This window comes from Austrofundulus limnaeus, unplaced genomic scaffold (assembly GCF_001266775.1).
Source record: "Austrofundulus limnaeus strain Quisiro unplaced genomic scaffold, Austrofundulus_limnaeus-1.0 Scaffold126, whole genome shotgun sequence".
Lineage (NCBI taxonomy): Eukaryota > Metazoa > Chordata > Actinopteri > Cyprinodontiformes > Rivulidae > Austrofundulus > Austrofundulus limnaeus.
The window spans coordinates 539,254-564,108 of NW_013952528.1; the positions used below are offsets into that span (position 1 = coordinate 539,254).

Consider the following 24,855-nt stretch of genomic DNA (forward strand, 5'->3'; position numbering starts at 1 on the left):
TGCAACTGCTGCTGCTGTAATGGTCATTAATTAAACAGAATTATAGATTAGCAATGCAGATGTGGGCTGGAGTCGGGCCAGACTGGCAGGGAGCATTGGCTGCGGGGGGAGTGACGTGCAGGCAGGGAGGTATATTCAGCAGCAGAGCACATATCCATCTATAGCTACCAGCTCTTGGCAGGAGTCTTAAGCTGATGACGGGGAGGTAGAAGACAGAGAGGACGTCAGCGACAAAGAGCGAAAAAAGTCTCAAAGTTTAATGACCAGCTTTTGGAGTCTCTAATTTTCAMGAACTCCTGAATTTAATCTCTTTAATCAAACAGATCTGCGAGTAAAATTCCATCCAAAGGGCTGCAACAATCAGTTATTCTAACTTTTGATGAATGTATTTAATTAATTTTTTGGCGGACTAAATTAATGTTTGTAATTTTAAAAAATGGCCACAGTTTTGCCCAGATTTTGTTTCACCAAACAAAACAAACACAAAATCTTAAAAGGTGCAGTTATTACGGTGGACTAAACTTTCAYGAGTATAAATTTGGTTCAGAAAACACCATTGCAGCTCAACAAATTCAACCGGTATGTACTCCATTACACAGAGACAGTTTATTTGCACTAAACTGATTCATGTTAAAAMTTTACTTTAAGATCAGAGGTGAGATCTTTCTTGCACATCTTTGAGTTATGGATCTGCTTTTGGAGCATGTTTTTTAAGCATTTTTCTTCCCACAGTTGTGAGTGTATTTTGTTATGGAAATAACATCTGCAACTAAACAGATAAATGGGAGAAATGCAGTCCCGTGTGCCGTGCGATGTGGGTTTGGTTATGCCACGTAACTCCTGACCCCTAGCCATGACGCCAATGTGTGCATAAAGCTACAAAATGGTCCACTCAGAGTGTTTACAACCAAGCAATCAGCGATTCACTCAACCATGCTCTGAGTGAYACATTTTCCAAAAATCATGACTAAAGGCCCCCCCACATACTCGGGTATGCTTCACTCCGCGGAGGTCTGCGCGGACTCGAGGAGGACTCAATGTGGACTCGAAAAGGCCGTCCGCCGGACTGGTCCGCGCAAAGATCAATTCTTTACATCCGCGGTGTCGCACAATAAACTGCCTGACGAGTACTGTTTTGGATGCAACACCAAGCTGATAAATTTGAGAATCTGTGTCATTTGTTGATGAGATGGAGTCAAAGTTTGAAGAGTGTCTCATGGAGAAGATTAGACAACTTTTTGATTCATCAATGAAGGAATATAATGACTTTCAGGGAGCAACAAATTCGTGAGAGGAAATAGCTCAGATCCTGGGTAAGGTAGTTATTTTCWTTTTTTTCCTCTCCTTTTGTTGTTTTAAAGCTAAAATGCAAACTATCTAGCCTGGCCCTTGCCTTCCTACACAGTTCTGCTCAGTTCTAGTTTCCCTTCACTGCTCTGTCTGGGATTTCTCTCAGAYAAGGATTTCTTCAGTAGAATTTTTGTCCGGGCCAATCAGAGAACAGAATGTTGRTTTTCTGCGCAGTGTCAGCTTGTAGTTTATTTTACTTGGGCCAATCAGCAAACAGAAGGTGGAGTTTTGAACAACGTTGATTTTCTGCGCAGTGTCTKCTAGTTGGTTTAGCATAYGGCAGTGGAGGAAGTGGATGAAGCCAGTCTGTGTTGATAAGGCTTCCAAATTAAATTAAATTGTCTGACAAAGCCTGCAGCTCTCATTTAGAGTMGTCTCGTTTGGCTCCGTACTTCTCTCAGTAGGGTGGTTTACAGCACACACTATTTCCGGTTAGCTTCTTAGCTTAGCCTCCTTCACAGTGGAGCTGGCATACCAATCATTTTAAACTTCAACAGAGGCCRCACCTCCAGCAAGTATCAYTTCTCTATAGCCACAAGTCCTCGCCCTTCACTTTGCTTCGCACGAGGGTCTGGTTTTTACCAGGCTACAAACTATCTCTTCCTCCTTGTCCTTGACATCATGACTGAAATTGCGAGAAATTAAAGAATTCGTCAGGYGATCAGTACACTCGAGTATGAACTGTCAAACATCAACACGTGGAGTCCGCGCGGCTCATGGACCACACACAGTACGCCCGAGTATGTGGGAGCCTTTATTGTTGTAAACCTGATTATTTAGGATGCAAAGTTTGATRCTAATCCATTTTGTTCATTTGTCTCAAATGCATAACTTTAAGAGTCTATTTGTTCTTTCAGGAAAACTCTGAAGACAAATATGCCAGTCCACTAAATATATCTACTGTTAGCTTAATTTAGCAAAAAAAGTAAGTAAATGTGTATGGCAGATTATTTGTTGGAACGAYGCTTCTTGACAATAAATCGTATATCATTGGAAAGCCTGTTAATTGAAAGAGTAAACTTTTTCTTACAGTTAGCTCTAAATTTTACAAATACAAAAACTACAACTGTATCTTTAAAATACTAGTTTAAAAGAATAGACATCAGACCAAAACARATTTTGTTTATTCTTTCAAACAATTGGAAAAAATACATAAAGTAACCTTTATGGAGAACTCTATATTTAACATTTCTGTCTTGTCAGACAGCTGCTGCCGTGGAGCCTTTGCTCTGATTGCCTCCCAAGCCCCTTGTCTTCCAATTTACCGGATGCTCTGGTTAACATTAACAAGCAGCTACATTATTCAACTTCTCCACTGCTGCCAAATTTTCCTCCATTTTTGTCACTGGGCAAACAAGTTATATATGTTGGCCTGTCTGTTCCAGACGGGGGGAAAAAAAAAACCTCTTGAAGCCTGATTTTGATTGAAAACTAAGCGAACACAAGCAAGTTTTAATCTGCAARGCATGTTAGACAGTCAGTTGATTATCAAAGTGTTTTCAATCATTTCTCTTTTGATTAATTAATTGGTTAAGCCCACTGTTCACTGATAGAAGACCACTTGCTGTGTAAAGAGAAAGAAAAAGGGAGAACTTTAACCTGTTCTGCCTTTTCTGAGAAATGCATTATGAATTTCCAGTCTATGGTGATATTGATGGATACTTGGTCTTCAAATGCTTTAAGAACAAAAAAAAAGAACAAACTAGGGAGTAAAAAGCAAATAATAGTACTTTTTTAAAATCTCTTCAATATCTAATTCAAGCAACTAAAATAAATTAATTAAAAAGGAAGGTCACTCTTTCCATACTTGTAAGYACATTCCATTCATAAATACTCAAAATGACAATTCCACAGCATTATTACAAAAAAGTTACAAACACATTTAGGTGACATTATCTCTTTGGTTCTCAAACTTTTTAGAGAATGATCCACTGAATGGCAATACAAACTTGTAGCTCAAACTATCTTCGGCTGAAATGTACAAACACTGTAAACAAGCAAAATAAACGAGCACAGAATGAAAACATCAAATATCTCATTAACCTTTTCCTTTTTAATTTAAAACAACTCTTGGAGTATTTATGCCAAAGCAAAGCTTGTCGATATAAAACTATCAAAATTATGTTTTTTTTTCAAATCTAAATGGGCAAATTGTTCAAAGTGGTTGTTAAAGATGTTTCATTTGTTGAACATGGTTCAAGCTGTTGAAAACTTTATTAAACAATTAAACACTTCTCTAACTTTGAAAGAATGATAAATCCTGAACATTTAAAAAAATTGTCTGTACAAGGTCAGAGAAACTGACAATTCGAAATTATTACTTGTTTATTCAATAATCACTAGAAAATTGTGTTTTTTTATCTGGAAGGGTTAACTGCTGACTCAGATCATCTTTTAAGATTTAAGTAAGTAAAAGTAAATTACTTTTCATTTTTTAACTTCAGATGAGCTTAAAAAGAGGCAAAAAATAAGATTCATCTTGATTTTTTTACTGYCTTAGACATGCAGGACATAGATTCATCAGGGAAAGAAGGGACACTGCCTGATAACCATATAAAAATATTAGAGGACTTCTTAAAGAAAAGGCTCTGCCACAGCTTATGAGAGCGTGCAGGGCTGAATTTAGGACGAAGGAGGCTCGAGAGAAATCATCCCCCCACCTTTTGACTGTATATCTGAACACCTGATTTCTTCAAAAATCTACAGCTTGACAGCGGAAAAAAAATGAGGAAGGAAATAAGCTGAGCGGAGTTGAAGCGAAAAGGTGTAGAGTGGGCTAATTTCACTTCTAACRGGAGGCAGCGGCAGAGAGGAAACAGCGGGGGTGACAGCGAGAAAGGAAACGAATAACGGGGAAAGATGGAGGAGAAAAAGAAGAGATAGAACGGGTCAAAGACGAATGTGTGAGGCGGCACAAAAGAGGCATCCGTTATTCACTCCAGCAGCAGAGCTACAATGCTCCAGAAAGGTGGGGGAAATTGAAGTAAAGTGTGGAGCCGAGGTCTTTATTCACCTTTGAATTTGATCTAAAATACCTTTAACAGCACTTCTGAGCAGGCGGCAAGAGGCTGTCGGCTCCAAAAGACAAGTGTGCTCCATTTTCATTTTAAAACCATTTACCTCTTGGTTCTTGAAAAAACGATGTTCCAGTTGCATACGAACACATATGAACTGCTCAAATGCTCAACTAAGTGACCTGCAACTACTTTTGGCTCAAAGTGCTCTTTGAAAGAGTTTTTAAACAAGTGCATTTATTGAATCTGCTGGTTACACAGTGATGAAAACATATTGCTTTGACTTTGTTATTTTTATGGCTAATTTGAATCACACCTATTGCCTTTATAGTGGCTGCTCTAGTTTAAAAGAGYTAGGCTGATAAAACTGTATAATAAACAAGCTTTTAAATGATAAACTCTGGTAAATTCATCTCTCAGGTGGTGCTGAAATATGCCATTAGATTGGTTTCTTTATATTTATTCTCTCTACAGCTCCCAGAGATTTGTTTCTATGAAGCAAACAGCAAAAGTGCAATAAAATTATTGACATGCTTCAACCCAAGAAGCATTTCTTTACTTTCATTTAATGATTCATTTCAACATTCTGAATCTCTTTGATAACATAAAATGGCATCAATGAATGATTCAAATGCTGCACAGGAGGATCGATTGATCTTTTCTCACTGGCAGTGAAAGTCTTGTCTTCTTCTGCAAACAAAAAGTAGAGCTCCATTCCTGCCATCTGCTGGTTTCCCTCCATGGCCACGACTCATCTCGTGCTTCTTCATCATCTAGGTCAGTTTGTCCTCTTATTTCTTCTCAAAGTGAAAGGCCAAAAGGCCAAGCATCGTCCTGTCTTCGCCTCCTTCTTTATCGTCTTACTTTCTTTCCCATCATCTGACCTCGTTCTTCACTCGATCATGACAATGTGGCCTACTTTGGTCTAACCTTTGGTCCTCGTGGGCGGCCATTTCTCAGCTCCAGCTATCGAGTCAGTCGGCTGTATTTAGGTCAACGTGCCTTTGGCTACTAAMGAGCTAATGAACATAAATTACCTTATAAATATAAAATTCATTCCCTCAAATTTTATTTTATCGCTCCAGGAAAAGTAACAATAAAATTCAGCAAAATATAAAATTCATTGGTTTAAACTTTCACCTCATGGTGGCCAAGTTGGAAAAATACTGGTTTCAACCTTGAGTTGGAAAGTCTTCAAAAGTAAAGCTCAGTAGGAGACAAACCTCTGGACCTCTAATCAACTTGACTGACCCCGAGTGGGGAGAGGTTTGACATTTAAGTGATGGATTAGAGCGAGCTCAGGACTGTGTGTGTGTGTGCGTGCTCGATACACACTCGAACACCGAGCAGTGTCCTTGTGGCAAACCTAAGCAAGCAATTACAGAGCGCAACCTGCCAATAAGATATCAAACGTGCACTGCCAGGGCTAATTTGCTTTAGCTGTCAAACTCACTATTGTGTTGAGTTGGAAAGCTCAGAAGTGAGTTAAGCTTCGATTGCAAATAACTGTCTCATGGTCTGAATTAAACACACACTTCGAACTGGGAAGACAAGACTCATTAGCTGTAGCRTGGATTAATGAAAATTGCAATCTTTTTTTTAACTGCATCACTATTATTAAAAGAGAGTAGCTGTACAACAACAGCATTTTTGTTACTACTTTTTCCTCAATCAATTCTAAGTTACCCCTGTAGAAGTTTGCAACTTTCCTGACTATTGAACAAACGTCATAACAGAGGAAGGAATGGTGAGGATGTGGGGAAAAATAAAATAAAATAAAATAAAATAAAAGTGAGCACTGTTACACTGCTGTGAAATGCTGCAATTAACAGAGAAAAACAGACCAGAAACCACATGTGTATCTCTCTACACAGAACACACAGAGTTATCATATGTATAGTGAATCTAGCCTTAATTAAATCTGCATCAAAAAGAATGATTTAAAGCAAGACTCTAAAAAATCACTGGGTGGACTGAAGCATGACAGTGAGAGAACATACTTATCTGACTAATGAGAAATGTGGCTGAAATGAAGGAAAAGAAAACCCTTTAGCTCTGGACAATTCTGTGATTTAAAACTGCATTTCCCATGGGGCAGTGAGGTTATGGCCTCACAGACATAAAGACTTAGCAGCCACTTGAGTCTTTTTCTTTCTTATATTCGTGAAACGCTCCAAGAAGTAAGCATAATGATTAAAAGGGAGGAGGAGGCTGCCGCATTCACGACAGGTTCAACTTTGTTTGTATAAAACAGGTTTSATCTCATTTGATGGGAACAACAGAAACAGACTAAAGTTGGGCAGCATCCAGTTTACCAATTTTACTTTACCTCATCTGCCAAGAATGACTTCTCATCTGTAATTTAGGCCATTTTAATGGCATCTAAGGTACTTTTTTATATTTTCTTAGATTAGAGATCCAACACTTTTTTTTAAATACCAGTATATCACAGAACGGTACATGCCTTGGTATGAGGGTCACATTTGTTACAGTATTAAAAAAAGTCAAATTGTCCCTTTTTTAATCAAACAACTCTCCCAGTATTAGAAAAAAACCCTTGTTAGTGAGAGGATCTAACATAAAATCATTAGAAAATAGGAATGATATGACGGGTATTAAATAGGCACACTGACTGTGTGCCTATTTGACTAATGACTTACCACAGTACTTTTTAACACATTATTTAAATTATATAACTGCTTGCCAATCATGCACCTTTTGGTCTCTCCTTTTTGCAGCTGCCCATGAACGGCAGCACTGCGCACCTCCTTTTTCACCCAGCTGATTTGAATTAAACAGGCAGGTGTTTGCTTCTGCCTGTTCATCTGAACCAGCCATGCTGTGCTTGCTGTAAAGTGTTTRGATTATGTCTTTCTTTGCTTCTTTTCTGTTGGGGCTGTAAGCAAGATGCTGTCAAATAAAGCCTGCTCCCACTTTGGGAATGTTGATCATGTGTGACTTAATTATTCATAATCAGTTTACTTTTTTATTTACCTTAATTTAACCAGGCAAATCCCATTGAGATCAAAGATATATTTTGCAAGGGAGGYCTGGGCCTGAAGGCAGCCTAACATGGATGTATTTTGGATTGGGAGAGGAAACCGAAGTACCTGTAGAAAACCCATGTGAACAGGAGGAGAACATGCAAACTCCACATGGAAAGACCCCAGGTTCAAATAGGGGACTGAACCTGAGACCTTGCTATGAGGCAACAGTGTTAACCACTGATCTACTGTGCTGCCCAACTGTACTAGTCCAAAACATCTRCAACACTAGTCATGTTTCCATTGACAATAAAATTGTGCAAATTAGAATTGTTGTGAAAATGAATTTGCCTAATGGAAACATGCCAATTTTGAAAAGAAAAATATGTTTTTCGTGAAAATGGTGTTGCGTTAGGAWATGGTGTTTTTTGGCCATTTTGAAATTGGTGTATTTTGCAAAACTGCAAAACTTCTTTTGCATCACAGAAGTCATGTGATCAACAACCAGATGTTTCTACTGGCAAAAAAGACGACGACGAAAAAGACTGCAGGAAGTAGCAGGATGATGATGGTGCAGCATGTTTGGATTCACCAGGAGACCGAGTATTTTCTACATTTAGTTCAAGTCCAAGTATAAGKGGCTTGTCGCTCGAAAGCTTCGATAAGACGCCAACGTCTCCTCTAATGGCTGATGATGAGCGCTAGTGCCGTWGTAACAATATGAATATATCTCATGTAAGTGTTTACATCCGTTGCCGCCATGTTTGTAATGACTTATTGCGAAAACAAACAGATTCATGCATGATTTTAATAGCATTTCTTACTTAAATAAAACACTGCAATTGTGAAACTGTGCTTTTTTCGACATTAACAGAATATCGACAAAGTTTTGCGCACATTTGCAATGGAAACACAGCTACTGTATCGTCGCACCTTGTTATATGGTATTACAATATGACCTCCCAACCTTAATGCAGACCGACCACAGCATCCTTCTGGCTGCAACTCATTTAGTGACACAGTTGCAGCAACAGTACTCACAGAGTGAGATGGTTGAAGCCTACAGTCCTCAAGGTGAACGCTCTGGCCAGCAGGCGCACATGTGTGAACAAAACGCCGATCGACTCCTCGAAGCTGGTCAACTTCTGAAGCACCGGAGACGTTTCAATCAGCTGCCTGTCTGTCTGAGGTTCTTGCACCTAAAAGGAAAAAAAAAACCAAAAAATAAAAACACAATGCAGGTTTAGAAGCACAATGTTGGACAATTGATGAGGGTCAGGTCAGCAGAATCTGGTCATAGTCAATGTTCTGGGGCAGAACCAAAATCAGGCAAATTAACAAGTGGTTATGGTAAATAGAGCCGTTGTGAGTTTTCTCACAGCCATCTACTAACAATCTATGCAATAATTTTAAGTTCTTTTTCAAACTTATAACACCATTTTCAAGTTGAAGTGTTTTTGAGATTTTCCACTTCTCATTCAAACTTTGCAAACTGGATGATGCAGTATTTTGGCAAAATACATCACCGAGCCCTGATGAACAAATGTTTCCTCTTAAAACTTGTGAGATTGCTAAAAAARGAAAAACAAGAACACTCAGTGAAGTCGTTCAGCACAAGTTTCAGAAAGGAAAATCTCTGCAGTTTGTTCCGCTCGAGGGCCTGTTTAGAGTGTGTATTTTTACTCCGACTGTAAAACAAACTCACAGTGATCTGCAGCAGATGGAATCTCTCCGTCATTAACTTTTAAGTCAAAYGGCTTCTTTTCTACCTCGTTCTAAAGCTGGCATTTCTGCAGACGGTTCATATCTCTGGTGACTCAGGAGTACTGTAAGTTTTTCTTTGCTTGTTTATTAGTAGACCACATCTGAGATGACTAACACTGCGAGTTTTAAAAGAACGTTTCTTTCTTTCTTCATTTTCACATTTGATAAAACACCAGTATAATCTTTAAACATTAGCAGGAGGAAAGGCGGAGAGTTCAAAGGTAGATGGGTTCGGCTGCTCAGTTTAACCACAATATTTGCTCAGGACTGTGCTCATTAGAAAAGGAAGTGTTGTGCTAAGAAAATAAGTGTGTGCAWGTTTGTTAAATCAAGAGATATGCTTATGGGTGCATTAATTAAGCTGCTGGAGTCATCTAATTGGTCTCCGTGTGGTGCCAATACTAGCTTGACCAAGACACCTTTTCAACAAAAAATATGCAAACATTGAGACTTGTGATTTCACAAGGACATTCAAARAGAAATGGAACACATTCGACTGACCTTGTTAAGACTGCTCTATGGTGCTGTTTGGTGTACAGTGCTCAGAAAACATGACCAAACTCAAGGCTACTGGAGGGGAAGATGGGCACTTCCCTTTATTTTCCCAGCATTTCTTTTGTCTGAGCTCCCACGAAGCAACGACTGGTAAACACATTTTTCAAAGTCTCCCATGTCAAGTCAGCGCACGGTGCAGAGATGTATTTTTAAACTCAGTATTTTAATTGGAGCGCTGCCGGTAATGTCATGGCTCCATCTTCCAGTATGTAATAAGAAATATTTCATTCCTGCCTTTTTCTTTCCTCTCTTAATTAACGGAAGGCGTTTAAATGTCATGAATCATGACTAACAACATCTGACGAGTTCAGCACTCACAGGAGCGAGTGATCCTTCAGGAGGAATGGCCAGCAGCAAGGCTTCAAACGAAGTGAAGAGAGAGGGGGAAAAAAATCAACAGAAGCCATGAAAAAAAAAAAAAAAATTCAAACGAAGTGAAGAGAGAGGGGGAAAAAAATCAACAGAAGCCATGAAAAAAAAAAAATTACATGTTTGAAATGTCTTCAAAGCATCACTTTCAGCTCAGTCCAGACCGAAAGCAGAATCAGAGCTGAGGCCCAACAAGCTTGACACTCGTGTACCTCCCTGATAAACTAAAGGAGAAATTTTGTAATCCACACTCAACGTAAACGGCATTCTGCTAAATTATCCTGGAGAGCTGGAGGGAGAAGGGTGATGGTGGTGATGTGCTGGTGAAAAAAAAATCAAGGAAAAACAGAAAGAGAAGCCTGTAAACCACGAGGCACTCCACATCCCTCTGTAGGGCAAGTCGGTGGCAAGACTAATGTATGCCAAAAATTTGTGCACGCATAATTACACATATCATGGCGAGCTGCCATTGCCGTTAGCTCAAACCTCATTAGGGTAGCTCCTTTTTTTTACTTCATCTTCCTCTTGTTGGTGGGGAAGGGAATTAGGTTACACCTTGTTTCCTTTCAGCAATAATTTTGGGCTTAGTGTTCAAACTCTTGAGGGCCTTCGACGGATTTGCAAAAGTCTCCACTGTTTCTTTTTCTTTTGCTTCCAAATTGCATTACTTTCTCCTAATCTTTTTTAAAGTGGTCTTCATCAATCAATTTTTGATATTTTTGAAATGTCTTTCAAAGTTGTTCTTTAGATTTTGGTAGCTTTTTTACCCAGTTTCTGATTATTTTAAAATAAATGTTGTTGTTTTTTATTGTTTGTTAGGCTGCCTAGTTCTGACCGCTGAATCATTCCAACATAAAAACACTTCAAGTCAAGGTATGAACCAAAATTGCATACCAATCCACATAGCAACTCGGCAAGGAACTAAATTGATATGAAATTGTATGGAACATTCTTCCACCGGTGTAATATCACTAAAATTACACTGCAAATAATGTCCACCCAACCAAGTTTTAAAATCTTATATCCAGCCAAAAAGTCTTTTTGATCTTGTTTTTAGACTGATTTACTAAACAAGAACTGATTGTGTAAGAATAATAATCTAGTTTTCAGAATATGTAAGATTATTTGTCTTGTTAGCCTGAAAATCGGACTCAATTTAAGTCAAAAACTTCTGCCAATGGAGTAAGAAAATTGTACTTGGTAAGATTCCTGAAATACTTGATTTGACTAAATTTTTCTCATTTCAAGAATCTTACCAAGTAAAATTTTCTTACTCCATTGGCATTTTTTACTTACCAATTTGAGTCAATTTCTCAGGCAAACAAGACAAATAATCTTACACATTCTGAAAATAAGGTTATTATTCTTACACAATCAGTTCCTGTTTAGTAAATCAGTCTCAAAACGAGATCAAAAAGACTTTTTGGCTGGATATAAGATTTTAAAACTTGGTAAGATGGACATTTTTTGCAGTGTAGAAACATCTTGTCCAAAAACGATGCCGAAAAAGTGATACATGCATTTATTACGTCTAGGCTAGACTATTGTAATTCTTTATAATTTGGGTGTCTAAAAACTCTTTCAAAATTCTTCAGCTGATCCAAAATGCTGCTGCTAGAGTTGGCTTCCTCAGAATAGAATTTAAAATCTTATTTCTAACATACAAGTTCTTTCAACAACCAAGCTATATCTTATATTAAAGATCTTATTGTATTATATTTTTCTAACAGAGCACTTCGCTCTCAGACTGCAGGTTTACTTGTGGTTCCTAGAGCTTCTAAACATAGAACTGGAAGCAGAGCTTTCAGTTATCAGGTTGGTTCTTCTGGAACCAACTTCCGATTTCTATCCATGAGGCTGACACTCTGTCTACTTTTAAGACTAGACTTAACTTTCCTTTTTGATAAATCATATAATTAGGCTTAGGTTCTATGAGTTATTCCTTAGTTAATCATTAGTTCTGCTGCTTTAGACTTAGACTGCTGGAAAACATTCATTCACTCTACTGCTGTCCTTACTCACTCTCCTTTATGTGTCGTAATTATTTATATCAATAACGTGTTTTCTTTGTCACTCTTTCAGAGGAAAATACACCTGGACCAGTCTGTGTTTGCATCTYTTTCCTGTCCCTTAAACCCAYCGGGTCGAGGCAGATGGCCACCTGTCCTGAGCCTGGTTCTGCTGGAGGTTTCTTCCTGTTAAAAGTTTTCCCTTTCCACTGTAACCAATGTGCTGCTCAGGATGGGAGACTGTGATGAAGTTAAGATACAATGCAATCTGCTGGCTTTCTTAGATTGACTGTTCTTTGTACAGAGCACTGAGACTTTGCTGGGACTTGGCACTTGACAGCAACTATTATACAACTATTTGATATGTAACCATTTAAAAATTATATTTTTAATTGTTTTAATTATATGGATATTTATTTGTAACCACTAAGGCTAAATATAGTATAGACAAACATTTATGCAGTTCACTATATCTTTATAAAGCATTTCAAGAYGCCTAAATGTAGTATTTTACGACCCACAGTAGGGGCTCGAACCTCAGTTTTAGGCCAGGTCTTTCATAGATTWTTTTTCCTATTTCCAAAAAAACACAATTTTCTTGATCATCTGCTGTAGATTATTTTTCTTATTTAGTTTTAACACTTCTTTAGTCCTAGACCTATTTAGTTTTCTCATTTTTTATACAAAAGCTCTGCAATAAGCTGTCTTAGCCAGGTAGAAGAACTAAATAAGAGGCAAAAGTWGCCAAAGGCAAAGCTTTCCAAGACCTTCAGTAAAYTTTAAAAGTTAAGTCCTGACTGCTGGGAAAAAGTAGGCTTAAGACTTTTGCACAGTACTGTAAATGACATCATATATCATCCCATGCCAAAACATTAGGATGTTATCAAGCGAGGCTGGTAMAGTTTAACAGCCCACCGACAGGGAAYCCCWAGAGAAAACTGTGGTGKTTGATAATGAACCTGCAGCTCAGATGRRGYTAACGGAGGTAGAACTCCTACCAGAGTCTGCTGCAGATTGTGGTGCAGACCCCAGGCCTCCACTCTGTTCATGTACCCACCACTGAGGCCCGTGCCGGCCTCAGCAGTGGAACACACCAGGAAAACAGYCAGTTTATCCTGAGCTCTTACAAACTCAACAAAAACACCTCAGCTCTCTGTGGATCTTCAACATTTGGGGATGACAAATAGAGGGATAAGGCGGCATAGATGARCACACAAATGTACACAAACAGAGTGCTTTTTTAGTCCAGACAAGGAAAAACATACAAATGAAAAAAAAATGCTGCAACACTCGTGCATATGCATTAAGATGCAAAAAAACTGAAACAAAGAAACACTTTCCTCTCCAGAAACACATCAGAGAAAAAAAAAATGCCTGGCGGTCCCTGGAGACCACCCATGTGATTTGGGACCATAATCCTGTTATGGCATCTTTGATCTCTTCTACCAAATCCAAATTTCAAACAAACACTGTTGACATGTTCAGTGTTTCTGGGTAGATCATGGAACCCAAAGAGCAGGCAAGAAAGTGAAGACACAAAGAGTGGATAAAAAGAAAAGACGTTGGAGAAAAAAAAAAAAAAAAGAAGAGCAAAACGCTGCTGAAGAAATGGAGTGGGGGAGTAAATCAAAAAGCGGATTAGGGTCTTGACCAAAGTGGAGAGCAGCACAATAAGGCTTGTGACAGTTACAAAAAAGTAAGTCAGCCTCAGCAGAAAAAAATAACAGACAGCTTTTCCCACCTCTGTTAGCAACACACAACTCACAACAAACTAACACACAGTCAGGCCAGAAAGCTTCAAAGACGGAAAAATAACTCTGTGTCCTGGTGGATGAGGAGAGTTTTTAATGAGAGGCAACCCAGACAAAATAAACATCAGTAACAAAAGACATGTCAACCAACCTGCAGGGGGTGTGGTGGGTAGTTGAGCCAGACTTCCTGCAGCTCCTGTGAAGACAGAAACAAACAGGGGGAAAATAAAAACATTGGCAAGAGGGTCATCTAAGGTCAAGAGTTATAAATAACATGACAACAAACACTGAAAACACACCGTCAGCAGTTAGAAGTCACATTCTTTTCAATGAAACAAACAGACTAAATTAATCAGATTTAGTTATAAATTTGTTAATTTGTTAAAAAAAGTTTGAGCCATTGGTTATTTTAATCCAACTTTAACATTATTTAAGATTTTTGGTGACATTAGCTAAATAAATATTAAATCACATTTATTACACAGTAATGTACTTTTACCACAGATTTCCATGGAAAACATAACCTAGATTACTTTAATACATATGTTTGATCTGTGATGTAACAGTCTAAAGGTTTTTACTGCAATGTCCATGTAGCAACAGATTTATACTCACAGACATTAATATTAAAATGTAAAAAAAAAATGGTGGAGGAAGCCTCTATGCCTTCTCTTGTTCAGAACCGAAGGGGAAAAAGTTGATTTTTGAGAACTGTCGTGTTGGATTTTTGGAGACAGGAGTCTGTGCAGCAGGGCCTTGTGGGTTGAACTCTTGATAGAAAGTCTTACCTACTCATCCTCCTAGCTCACTATCTTGGCTGTCACATTGTCAATGACAGTGTAATGTGAATATTTGAACATACAGCAGCAAGGTAACAGCTACATACATCAACAAAAAATTGGCACCAAAAAAAGTATTATCTGAAGTGTAATTTATTATTATTATTATTATTATTATTATTATTATTATTATTATTATTATTATTATTATTATTATTATTATTATTATTATTATTATTATTATTATTATTATTATGTGGAAAAGCCAGGCGTGAAATTGTTCTGCAGCCAGCCTACTTGGGGCTTTCATCTTTTGTGGTTTCAATTCTTGACTTCTGTACCTGCCTCTAGTTATATCCAGGTGTTTATTCAGTCATCATTCACAGTAGGTCATACAAAATGAAAGATGGTAAATGTCTCATCTGTTTGTAACAATAAATYTGCTTCTTGTAATATTTTATTTCTATACATGCATTTTTATTGTTACTATAAAATTTTCAGGAGATACTGCCATTTTTGTTGAGGCTATATAGCCTGAGAAGTGACACCATCAAGAAGGTTTGGTTCACCAATGCGCATGACAATTTGCTGTGTATTGCCAACACTAACATGCACTTAACATAGCTTAAGAACACACAGTTGGTTTTGTAGATATTATTCAAGGGAAAAATCTAGTGTGAGAGAGTCACACTGCACTAGAGTTTACGATTTGAGGATCAAGCCTGAACTGTGGGTAACAGACAAACTGCACATCACACGGCTTGACATTAACTCTTGTCAAGCTCTCGCAGCAGAATGCCGGGACCTCACATTTTTGGATGGAGGCAGTCAGTGACATGCATASACACATTCAGTGGGTAGCTGATCCCAGACTAGAGTCTAATTTAAGCAGTGGAGTGACCCGTATAGGAAAAAAAAACTATCCATAAAGAGGACTGAGAGGCAAGTTTGTTAGGTGATGTGAGAGCGGTTGGTCGGGAAACCTAGAATGTGTCAGAAGCCTTGTTACTACTAGTAMTCACTTTAGGGAGTCAAGTTTTATTTCTTGGGCTGCAGGGTTCCTGCAGAGACAATCTGAGGAACTTACTACACCATTCATTCAGTAGTAGTGACAGGCCATTCTGGGTCTTTTTGTTTTCTGGTTAAAAGAACGGAATGTCTCACTAATTCGTACAACTTATAGCCACTTACAACACTAACTTTTCTGATGTTACTGCAACATGAACACAACACAAACTAAAAGAAGAGGCCTGTTGTTCAACATAAAGAATAAGTATGAATCCTGTGATTCTGACAAAAGCTGCACAAGCTTTACTTTGTCCMTTTATGGTCTATTTAGCAATAAACTTTTAAATTCTGATTTGGCAATAAGAAAAAAAAAGTATTTAATACTGGAGTGATGTGCCATTATTATTCTGAGGACAAAAGATTTCTTTGTGCGTGCATTTTAAATTCTCTTCAACAAGACTGGAGTGGGTCAGTGAATTAACAACAGATGAGTCAGAAACTGATGTTCAGACTGTCAGGTCTTTATATTGACAGTGGAGTTGGTGAAAGGGAAGGCTGTGATGTGTATTTAAGCGTAAAACATGGGGGAGTTGCTGACGAAGGACTGGTGGAATGTAGCTTTGGGAGGTGTGTTGTCTCTTGAGATAAACATCGACAAAGATGAACTTTTGCCTGTGAAAAAAAAAAATCAACAAGTTTGCTCAACCCTCTGCTCCGAGGTAATTGCATAGATTAAACAGTAGAGAGAAAGAGTCTGAGAMGCATATAGTAGCAGAGAGGAAAAAGGAAAAGTAAGCTCTCAAGTTGTTGCCAAGGACAACAGACCCAAAAAAGGCTTCAGGCATATCGTCTAATGTTGGGTGAGTCAGTAGTATGGAGAAGTRGATAGGACCCCTAAAGTACAGTATCACCCAGGTGTTTAAAGGGYTCAAGCAAATAAACCTTTAAAATGCAGTGTTATCCCATTGAGGAACGGGTGGTCAGCAGCATCAAATGCAAGCCTCGTTTTCTCAACCCACCAAGTTGGCAGCCTATTGCCTTGAGCAGCCAATGAAATATTCATGAAAGTGGTCAATACATTTGAGTRAATGCTTCCTTTTGGTTGCTTGTAGCTAAAGCATGGGACTGGAGTTGAAAAGTAGACGGCATTGCTAGTGAGTACAGGAGTTGCTGGCTGTGGAGATCACTTAAAGACAGTCAATAGTAGTGGCTAATGGATCCCATGTTATCACAGCAATGCTGCAATTGACTTTCCAATACTCATGAGAGTAATGTATCTCAAATGACCAGCACAAAYACAGGTGGACGATAAAAAAGGTCAAGATAAGGCGACATAAAAGGATTACAAAGCAAGAAAAAAAGGAGTGCATTATGTAGAAGCAGCATCAGATTGTGATCAAGGTTTATGATTAAAAATTCAGCCATAGGGTGCAAACGAGCCACCCACATGCTGTATATAGACCTGAACAGYTAATGTTTCAATTACAGCCAATCCAAAGACAAGGCAGTCGATGATTAAGCCAGCATCGAGTGGAGATTTAAGAATAACAACAGTTCCCCCCCATTCTCTTTCTCTCTCACAGCACAAGGAAGGTATAATTACTGGGGGCACAAATCATCATGTGCAGCAGCTGAATCACAGCCATTTGGAAGATATAACTGGTGGTACAAAAGAGAGGGGGGAAAAACAAGGCAAATATGTTTATTTGATAGTCGACTGCCTACCTAGAATAAAAACTCAAATTAAAAGCAAATTGAAAGGCAGCTTGGCAAAATCACCTGTGATCTAAGTTTTAAAGTGGGCTTTCATCAGACTTGCTCTATTCACGAGGGAATCAAGACACAAACTCGCTTTTGCACATGCCATGGCCTCACAAGCCAACCGTGAATAGTCTACAGCGCTTATACCCTCGCTACCAAACAACCCCTGGGAATGTAGGCCATCCATGATTGGGGCATATTGGTCTTCTTTGACAAGGTCCAATGCTCCCTGACAAAWTGGTCTCTTGCTGCAGGCTGCCAATCAATCCATCAAACGTGGTATTGTAGTGGAAGGATCGATAGAAGATGGCACTGCTGATCAATATCAACATAAAAGCAGAAGAAAGAGCCTTCTATCAGCGAACAGATGAAGAGATGTACCAAATTTGAGGCAAAACTTATGTTGATTCATTGGTGAAAGAGTGTAAGTATATAGATGAACTGGAGGGAGCATCTTTCAGTAATTGAACGGAAAATGGAAAACTGTTTGTGAATGAGCCAATTTAACCATTCTCTAAGTTATTAGCGACCAAGGACAAAGAGGAAAAAGGCTGAATATATGTTTCCATTTGTAAAATAAAATTATTAGCCACAGCTGTTACAGGGCAAAGCATACAAACTGAATATTGGGGTGTCTAAAGGGTTCAAGGTAGCAGACTGAACAGATGAATAAAGAGTATTCAGTTTACTTATCCATTCAGTTTTATTAAGAAATACTATGGCTGAAATGTCCAAACTCGTTGCCGTCTCTGCGTGGAAACTCTTTTATTTGTTGCACCCWGAAGTGACAAAGGTAAGAAGAAGGCTGCAGTGCCATATCACCAAAAGTCATTATCTCAGCACCATGGTGACCGTCATAGTTGTCACAGCAACCTTTGTTGGTGTTTTGAGCATGTATGTCTGTGTGGTGGTGTTAATAAAATCCAACAGATTAGCCCATGGGCAACTAGAGAGATCATTATTGTGATTGCTCCTAAAAGAGGCACTTCCCTTAGGACAGAACCRTGGCATTAACATCTCTTCTCTACAATATTGCACTGCTGTTGAGTCCAGGTTGGAAGCAATTGAGCAGCTTTCCCTGAAGAAGGTGCCTCCTGCCTCTCTGCTGGCGCTTTAATAACCTCCACAGTAATGTCATTAGCAAATTAGCATCTATTGTCTCCTCCAGGCTTCTRTGTGCAATGAAGCTAGATTCCATCTGAGGCAAAAGCCCTGCTGTTTAGGAACCAGTACCAGTAAAGGTGATGTGGTGARAGAAAAACACGGGGACAGAAATAGTTTTGAATGCCACGCCAGTTAGAGAAAAGTAGAGGAATTAGGAGAAACAAACAAACAAAAAAAAAAACCTAACTAAAAGTTCCTATTCTGTGCATTCAGGCTGAGGTATTCGTGTATCTACCCTGAAAAATAGTGAACTGTCGTAGACACTGATTTGATTGTCTGCAGTTGTTGTTTTTCGGATTAGCTCAGCAATATAAAAGCTAAATGACCAGCAGGATACACAGAGKAGTCACCGTTCATACAACACAGACCTTTTTTAGTTGAGAAAGTACAAAAATGACAAGGCATAAATCGACTTAATGTGTGCACCAAATTCTACAAAGATAAGCTTTTAGGATGTTGTAGATTATGGAAAATTGTTCCAAAATGGGTCCTGCTCTGAGTTGTGGTTGGCTCGACTCCCCCATGAGAACTGATCTCTGATTCTCCAAATTTAGATTGTGCTGACTTCTGTGTACTGGAGGTAAAACTAGATACCACATAGCAGTAGCATATATGACCCCCGCACGTACGCAAAACATCAATGCACCAGAACTCAGAACTCACCAGACCAGATTTCTTSTTTTGGGTGGGAGTCCAGGGCTGGTGCTGGGGCTCATTAGTGGGCCTGATGGATAGCCRTTCATCAGAGCKAAACAAAAAAATCTGAAACTACTATGTTGAATAGTTATTGAGTAATAAGCATCTTTATATATCCAGACACCCCCTTCTAAGGTGRAGCCCCCTACTCAAATGTGGGGTCAATCGTAAACCGTTCGCTGCCATAGTGTAAGTCGGACACATCTACATTTGTGCCAAATTACGTTGATCAGTGCAGCCATTTCTGTGTTACGGTTGAACAAAAATCACTGAAAAATATTAATAATGACTACTACTAAGCACCCCACAAAACTCATATGAACACTGCCCTTAAGCCACATKGAAAGCCTCCACAAAATACACAGCTGTCAACTGAATAAAGTAAATGAAACGTGGCTCAGTTGGTAGCAAGAATCTTAGCAAGAAAKTTGCCAGATCTAATCCCAGTCGGGGACTTTTCTGGGTAGAGTTTGCATGTTCTCTCTCGATATCTACCTACTATTTCTCCGGGTACTCCACTTTCCTCCCACAGACCAAAAACATGTATGTTAGGCTAAGTGTCTACTCTAAATTGTCCCTACGTGTGAGTGAGAGAGTGAATAGTTGTGTGTCTCGTTTGTCTCTATGTGTGGCCCTGTGATGGACTTGTGACCTGTCCAGTGTGTAACCCGCCCCTCACACAGTGGCCACTGGTTATGGGCTCCAGTGACCCCTGTGACCCTGAAAGAAAGAAGTGGGGATGGATGGATGGATGGATGGATGGATGGATGGAAGTTTACAGCCTAGACTTGACCAGCTTATGTTATTATAAATCAAGTGTGCAGGTATCAAGACACATTTCTCATGTAAAGAACAGGTGAAGGAACTAAGTGATCTTAATTTCAACAAGTCTACAACAATACATATCTGGGCATCATGCCCTTCTGAAACGGTTAAAAAAGAGAAAAAAAGTGAAATAAGAAAAAAAAAAGATAAATAGAGAAAAAGCAATCACTGGAGCAGCACAAAAAATAAAAACAAAATAAAAAAAATGTGTTCTAGAAGAAAATGTGAAGTGCTTCAGTTTTGCACCACGACTCATTAGTTTAGTAATGTGCTGTGTAAAGAGACAGTCAGTTAAGTTCAACTAAAAGTACAAAAGGATCTGAGTGGTTGTGCAGATCTCACACTCTGTCTGTCCGTCTCTGGCCTGCCGCACAATTCCCCACCCCCGTACCCATCATTCCACACGGCTGGTGTTTGGCTTTCTGGTCTTTGTCCATCTGTCTCCTCTCAGCTTTGTATAACAGAGCAGCCATCAGGAGGATTCAGCAGGGGGGTGACAAGCCGTCCTATTTCAATCCTCGGTCTGAATGTCGGAAAATTTCGAAGCTTGAAAATCAAAACTTCTCTTAGGGATTTCAGTCACATGCAAACAAGTGTGACTCACCAGTTGTTGCTTGCAAGGCAGTATACATTTTACCTTCTCCTGCAGCTTACCTGATCATATATATTTTTATAATCTCAGGTGGTGTGTGCATGTTGAAAATTGCAAGTTTTATAAGTATTTTAAACATAGACATTCTTGTGATTTGGTTACAAAACACTGATTTTTAGTAACTAAAAAAGAAAAGGTCCTCATTAGAACCCAAGATAATTTTGTTTTAGTATATTATTTTCTCAAACATGTTTGGACTTTATCTTTCTATAAAATTATGCTTTAGTTGGGGCCTGAGGACATTTTTCAAAGATGCAAAAGAGAGAGTTGTCACTGTGCTGAAACTTGTGAGTGAGCTATTTACAGTACAATACGTTGAGGAGTCCTCCAACAAGAGATTTGGGGGTTCGATTCCACCAGCATGCAGTCATGTTATATCAGTACATGAAAGTGATTTAAAGTATTAATTAGACTCTATAGAATGGTTTATTCAAATTAGCTTGTAGAGATGCAGCAGAGTGCTGTATGAATGTGTGTGTGGATGGGTAAATGAGGGCACAGACTGTGTTGTGCAGCACTTTTGAGTGTGTTGGTTGCCTAGAAAGGTGCTATATAAGTACAGTCCATTTACCGTTTATGTTATACTCTGGGAAGCAGCAATTAGTTTTCTAGGCCAACTCCAATCCTTGATTTTTGTAATTCTCTGACCTGCTGATTCTGATTTTTCTTCAAGAACTATAATTAACGACATAAAGGTATTTTTTTTTCATGTCTGGTTGAATTGAAAATGTGACTGTACAATTTCTCATACAGGGTTTCAAAAAAAGGCATTTACATCAAAAACAGCACCAGGTTGCAGAGTTTTTTTTTTTTCTCTCACTGTAAAAAATTTTCTTCAGGCTTAACATAAAGTGCATTATATCACGGGACCATTATTTTTTTTACAACAAACCTGCAATATAAAATAAAGTGAATCAAAGCAAATGTAACATTTGGAAGAAAATAAGAAATCTGCGCTTGTTAACATTTTAATAATTATGACAAAACTATTAAATTTCTATGTACATCTGCCTCCTGGTTGCAGTTTATAGATTTCAAAAAGTAGACTAGACCTAAACATGTAACTTGTTTATTAGCATTTAGCATTGGTGCATTTACTGACTGAAGACAGGAAAAAAATCAACAAAAACACAAGAAAATTGATGTTTCGGCCACAAGCTAAGGTGTATCTTTATAGCTAAAAGGCCTGAATATCGTAAATGACATTGAAATCAATTTTCTCTATTTTATTTTATTTTTTCCTTTGAGTTCAACATTACAGTTTCAGTTCAGATAACCCCTATAAACTGCACAGAAAGTAGAAAAAAAWTTTTTTCTAAACCCCGACCACAATCTGAATTCTTTGTGTGGTGGCAAACTCATTGTCTTACTCGTGTTGTTTTTGTCGCCATAAAAGGAGCGGCTGGTCCATCTGGAAGTTTGCTCATAAGCAGGCAGAGAACTCTTCTCAACTGCTGCCTCCCTTGGTGATAAAACAAATGTCACACTGATTTCCCACCATGAACAGCTCCTTCTGTGGCAAAACTGTCGAGACTTCACTTGCTAAATTAAAAAAAATGCTTATTTCTGCATGCATGTTTCTCTCTGTCCACATATTGACTGCTGTTTTTTTTTTTTGCTCCATCTCTACCTACTTTTTTATTCTTTGAATGTTTTTTTCTTCCTTAAAATAAATTTAGTAGCATTTTTATCAATGTCAGAAAGGCAGCCCTGAAAAATTATTTCCAAGGGAATCTATCTTCATACAAACGCAGAGCTCCAGGTCACAACAGTCCAAAAGCTTTTTTTTGTCAACTTTTACGGCCACAGGATGAAGGTAAAAGAGAAGCAAAGGTGTTGMAGCTTTTTATGCATCAGCAGCTCTCCAACACATTAGATGGCAACTCAGCCAGTCGGTACTAAATTTGGTCAAGCATAAAAAGGCCAAATGTCATGACAAACACAAAAAAATAAATGCTATAGTATAAAACTTCATATTGATCTTGAACCGTGTCCTGTTTAGGACTATTAGTAACTTTCTTTTGTTTTGGTGTTTTGCAGTTTGTTTTACAGATTCCCTGCTGAAGCCTTTTGATGTCTCGAATCTTATTGATTTTGTTCAAATGTGTTTGATAGATTCCTGCCGACTGAAGAATATCATGTGGGAGTCACAAAGTGAATCACAAACAAACAACCTCACTAGCCAATTAGACACCACTAGACAAGCTGCAAGTCATTTAATTGATTCATAACATTCTTGGCCAAGATAAATGCAAATACTGATTCATTCATCAATTATTCATGCCCGCTGACTTCATCCACAAACACATGCAAACAATAGCAGGTGTCGCGCTCAAAAATTGTAAAGCACAATGCTCTACGCCTCCGTTTTATTTATTTTTTTCCCCAAAACATGCTGGGGTTTCATCTGGATCTTTGTTTTGCTCTATAATTTTGATGTCTTTGTGCACAAAGTCAAAAGGCTCAAAGAATACAGCTAGATTTAGGAGATTTTCAGACTCAAAACCTGGCAGGACCTCAGTGTCGTGTAATGTGTAGTGCAATGCCAAAACATACAGTGTGTGGGTTTGAGTGAATAAAAGAGACCGTAACGTCCTCCACAGACCGGAATAAGAAAATCTCATTTAGAGTGTTTTCAGCTCCAGCTCTGTGGCAAAAAAAGGAGGAAAAAAAAAAAAAAAAAAAAAAAAAARAAATACACGCATCATGTGCATTAAACTACAATGAGGCAAATGGTAGGAACCTGCAGAGCTCGGCTCGTGCCAGCTGAAAAAATAGAAAAAGAGCTCAGAGGAAATCTGTGCTCGCAGTTTTGTAAATCCATGCTTTTGGTTTTGTAAGACTGTGCACATTATTTTTGAAAACACACTTTATTATGTTGGAGAGCGAGGAATGAAACATTTCAGATTCAGGATCCTAATTTCCAGGATCAACAGCTTCTAAAACAACAACACAGGAAGACGAGTGATTGGGGAGCAACTGTTGTCATCTATAAATGTTTTGTTTAAACAAAGAAATAGGAGTTTGAACAATTTGTATTATCAATATAATTTTTAGTTTCAAGTGTAAGGCACAATATAAGGCTCTTTCACAAGTTACCTCAAGCCGTGACTTTTAGGACTTCTGGTCTCCTCGGCAGGTCTCTAAATGAACTGAGGTGGTGAGGGGAGTCGAAGACAACCCACATTTGATGCACATTTGTGCCACAAAACAAGCTAGTAACAGAGCCGAAAAAGTAAACGTGAAAAGGTAAGCCAGTGCTACAGATCATTTAATGTGATGACATATGGTTTGTGTGGCCACCTGGTCTCAGGTTTAAATAACAGAGTTATTACCAAGAGAAGATCGCTAATGATGCATAGCAATGTCATATTTAGTGTAAAAAAAACTGTTTGACCTCATTAGGCTTTGAAAATAATACAAGGAAGACGTCCATCGCACAGTTAATTCATTGTGCTCCACATCTATTTTGGTTCTGCAATATTTGCTTCATTTCTGAAATCTCTGGTCTGTGCAGAACGTGGCCAACTCCAAAATATGCTTTTTGAATGACCAGAGGCAGCATAAAGCCAGACTGGTGTATGTGGCCATTTCGATGTACTATTTTATGAAAGAGTGCATACATTCACGTAGTTATACAGACATAGCTTAGTTGAGAAAACAAGTACAAAATAAACAAACATAGGTATAGAGACGTTTAAAATGAATTCATGTAGTGGTCTTTCAGCCCTGTTTGACAAAGAAGGATGGATTCTTTTACAGTTGATTTTTAACACATTTCAGACAATATAAATTCATAGCTTTGAGAATTTTTTCCTTGCAAACCATAGAGGTACTACTGGTAGCAAACAATGGCTGTTAACTATGTTGTGTCCAGGAACTGGACAAAAATGAAAACAATGTTTGAGTATTGGATTGGCACATCACAAGTCAAGCTGAAAATTGTCTGATTCGGGTCAACAGTTGAGCAATCGGTGCCCCCAACTTGCTCTGATCCAAAAAAAAAGGTTGCTGCTTTTAACAATAATTTGTTTAGAAGGCGGTGATCTTTGAAGTTGAATGTGGTCTTCTTCACTGGTCCTATAATTCTCCAGTGCTTGTGATCGAACAAAAAAATTCAATGCAATTTGAAAATCTTTAGTCTACCCACTGATAAAGGTTTTTAAATGAAGAA

The 24,855-nt window shown here is 38.4% G+C and overlaps 1 protein-coding gene across 1 annotated transcript in view; it reads right to left on the minus strand.

Moving 5' to 3' along the window:
* Positions 1–24,855, minus strand: part of drosha (drosha ribonuclease III) — a gene marked incomplete in the record, with an annotated part of 133,569 nt that overhangs the window by 27,149 nt on the left and 81,565 nt on the right. The window contains 2 exon segments of the mRNA XM_014015259.1: positions 8,390–8,547; positions 13,948–13,992. Coding sequence (XP_013870713.1) covers positions 8,390–8,547; positions 13,948–13,992 — 203 coding nt within the window.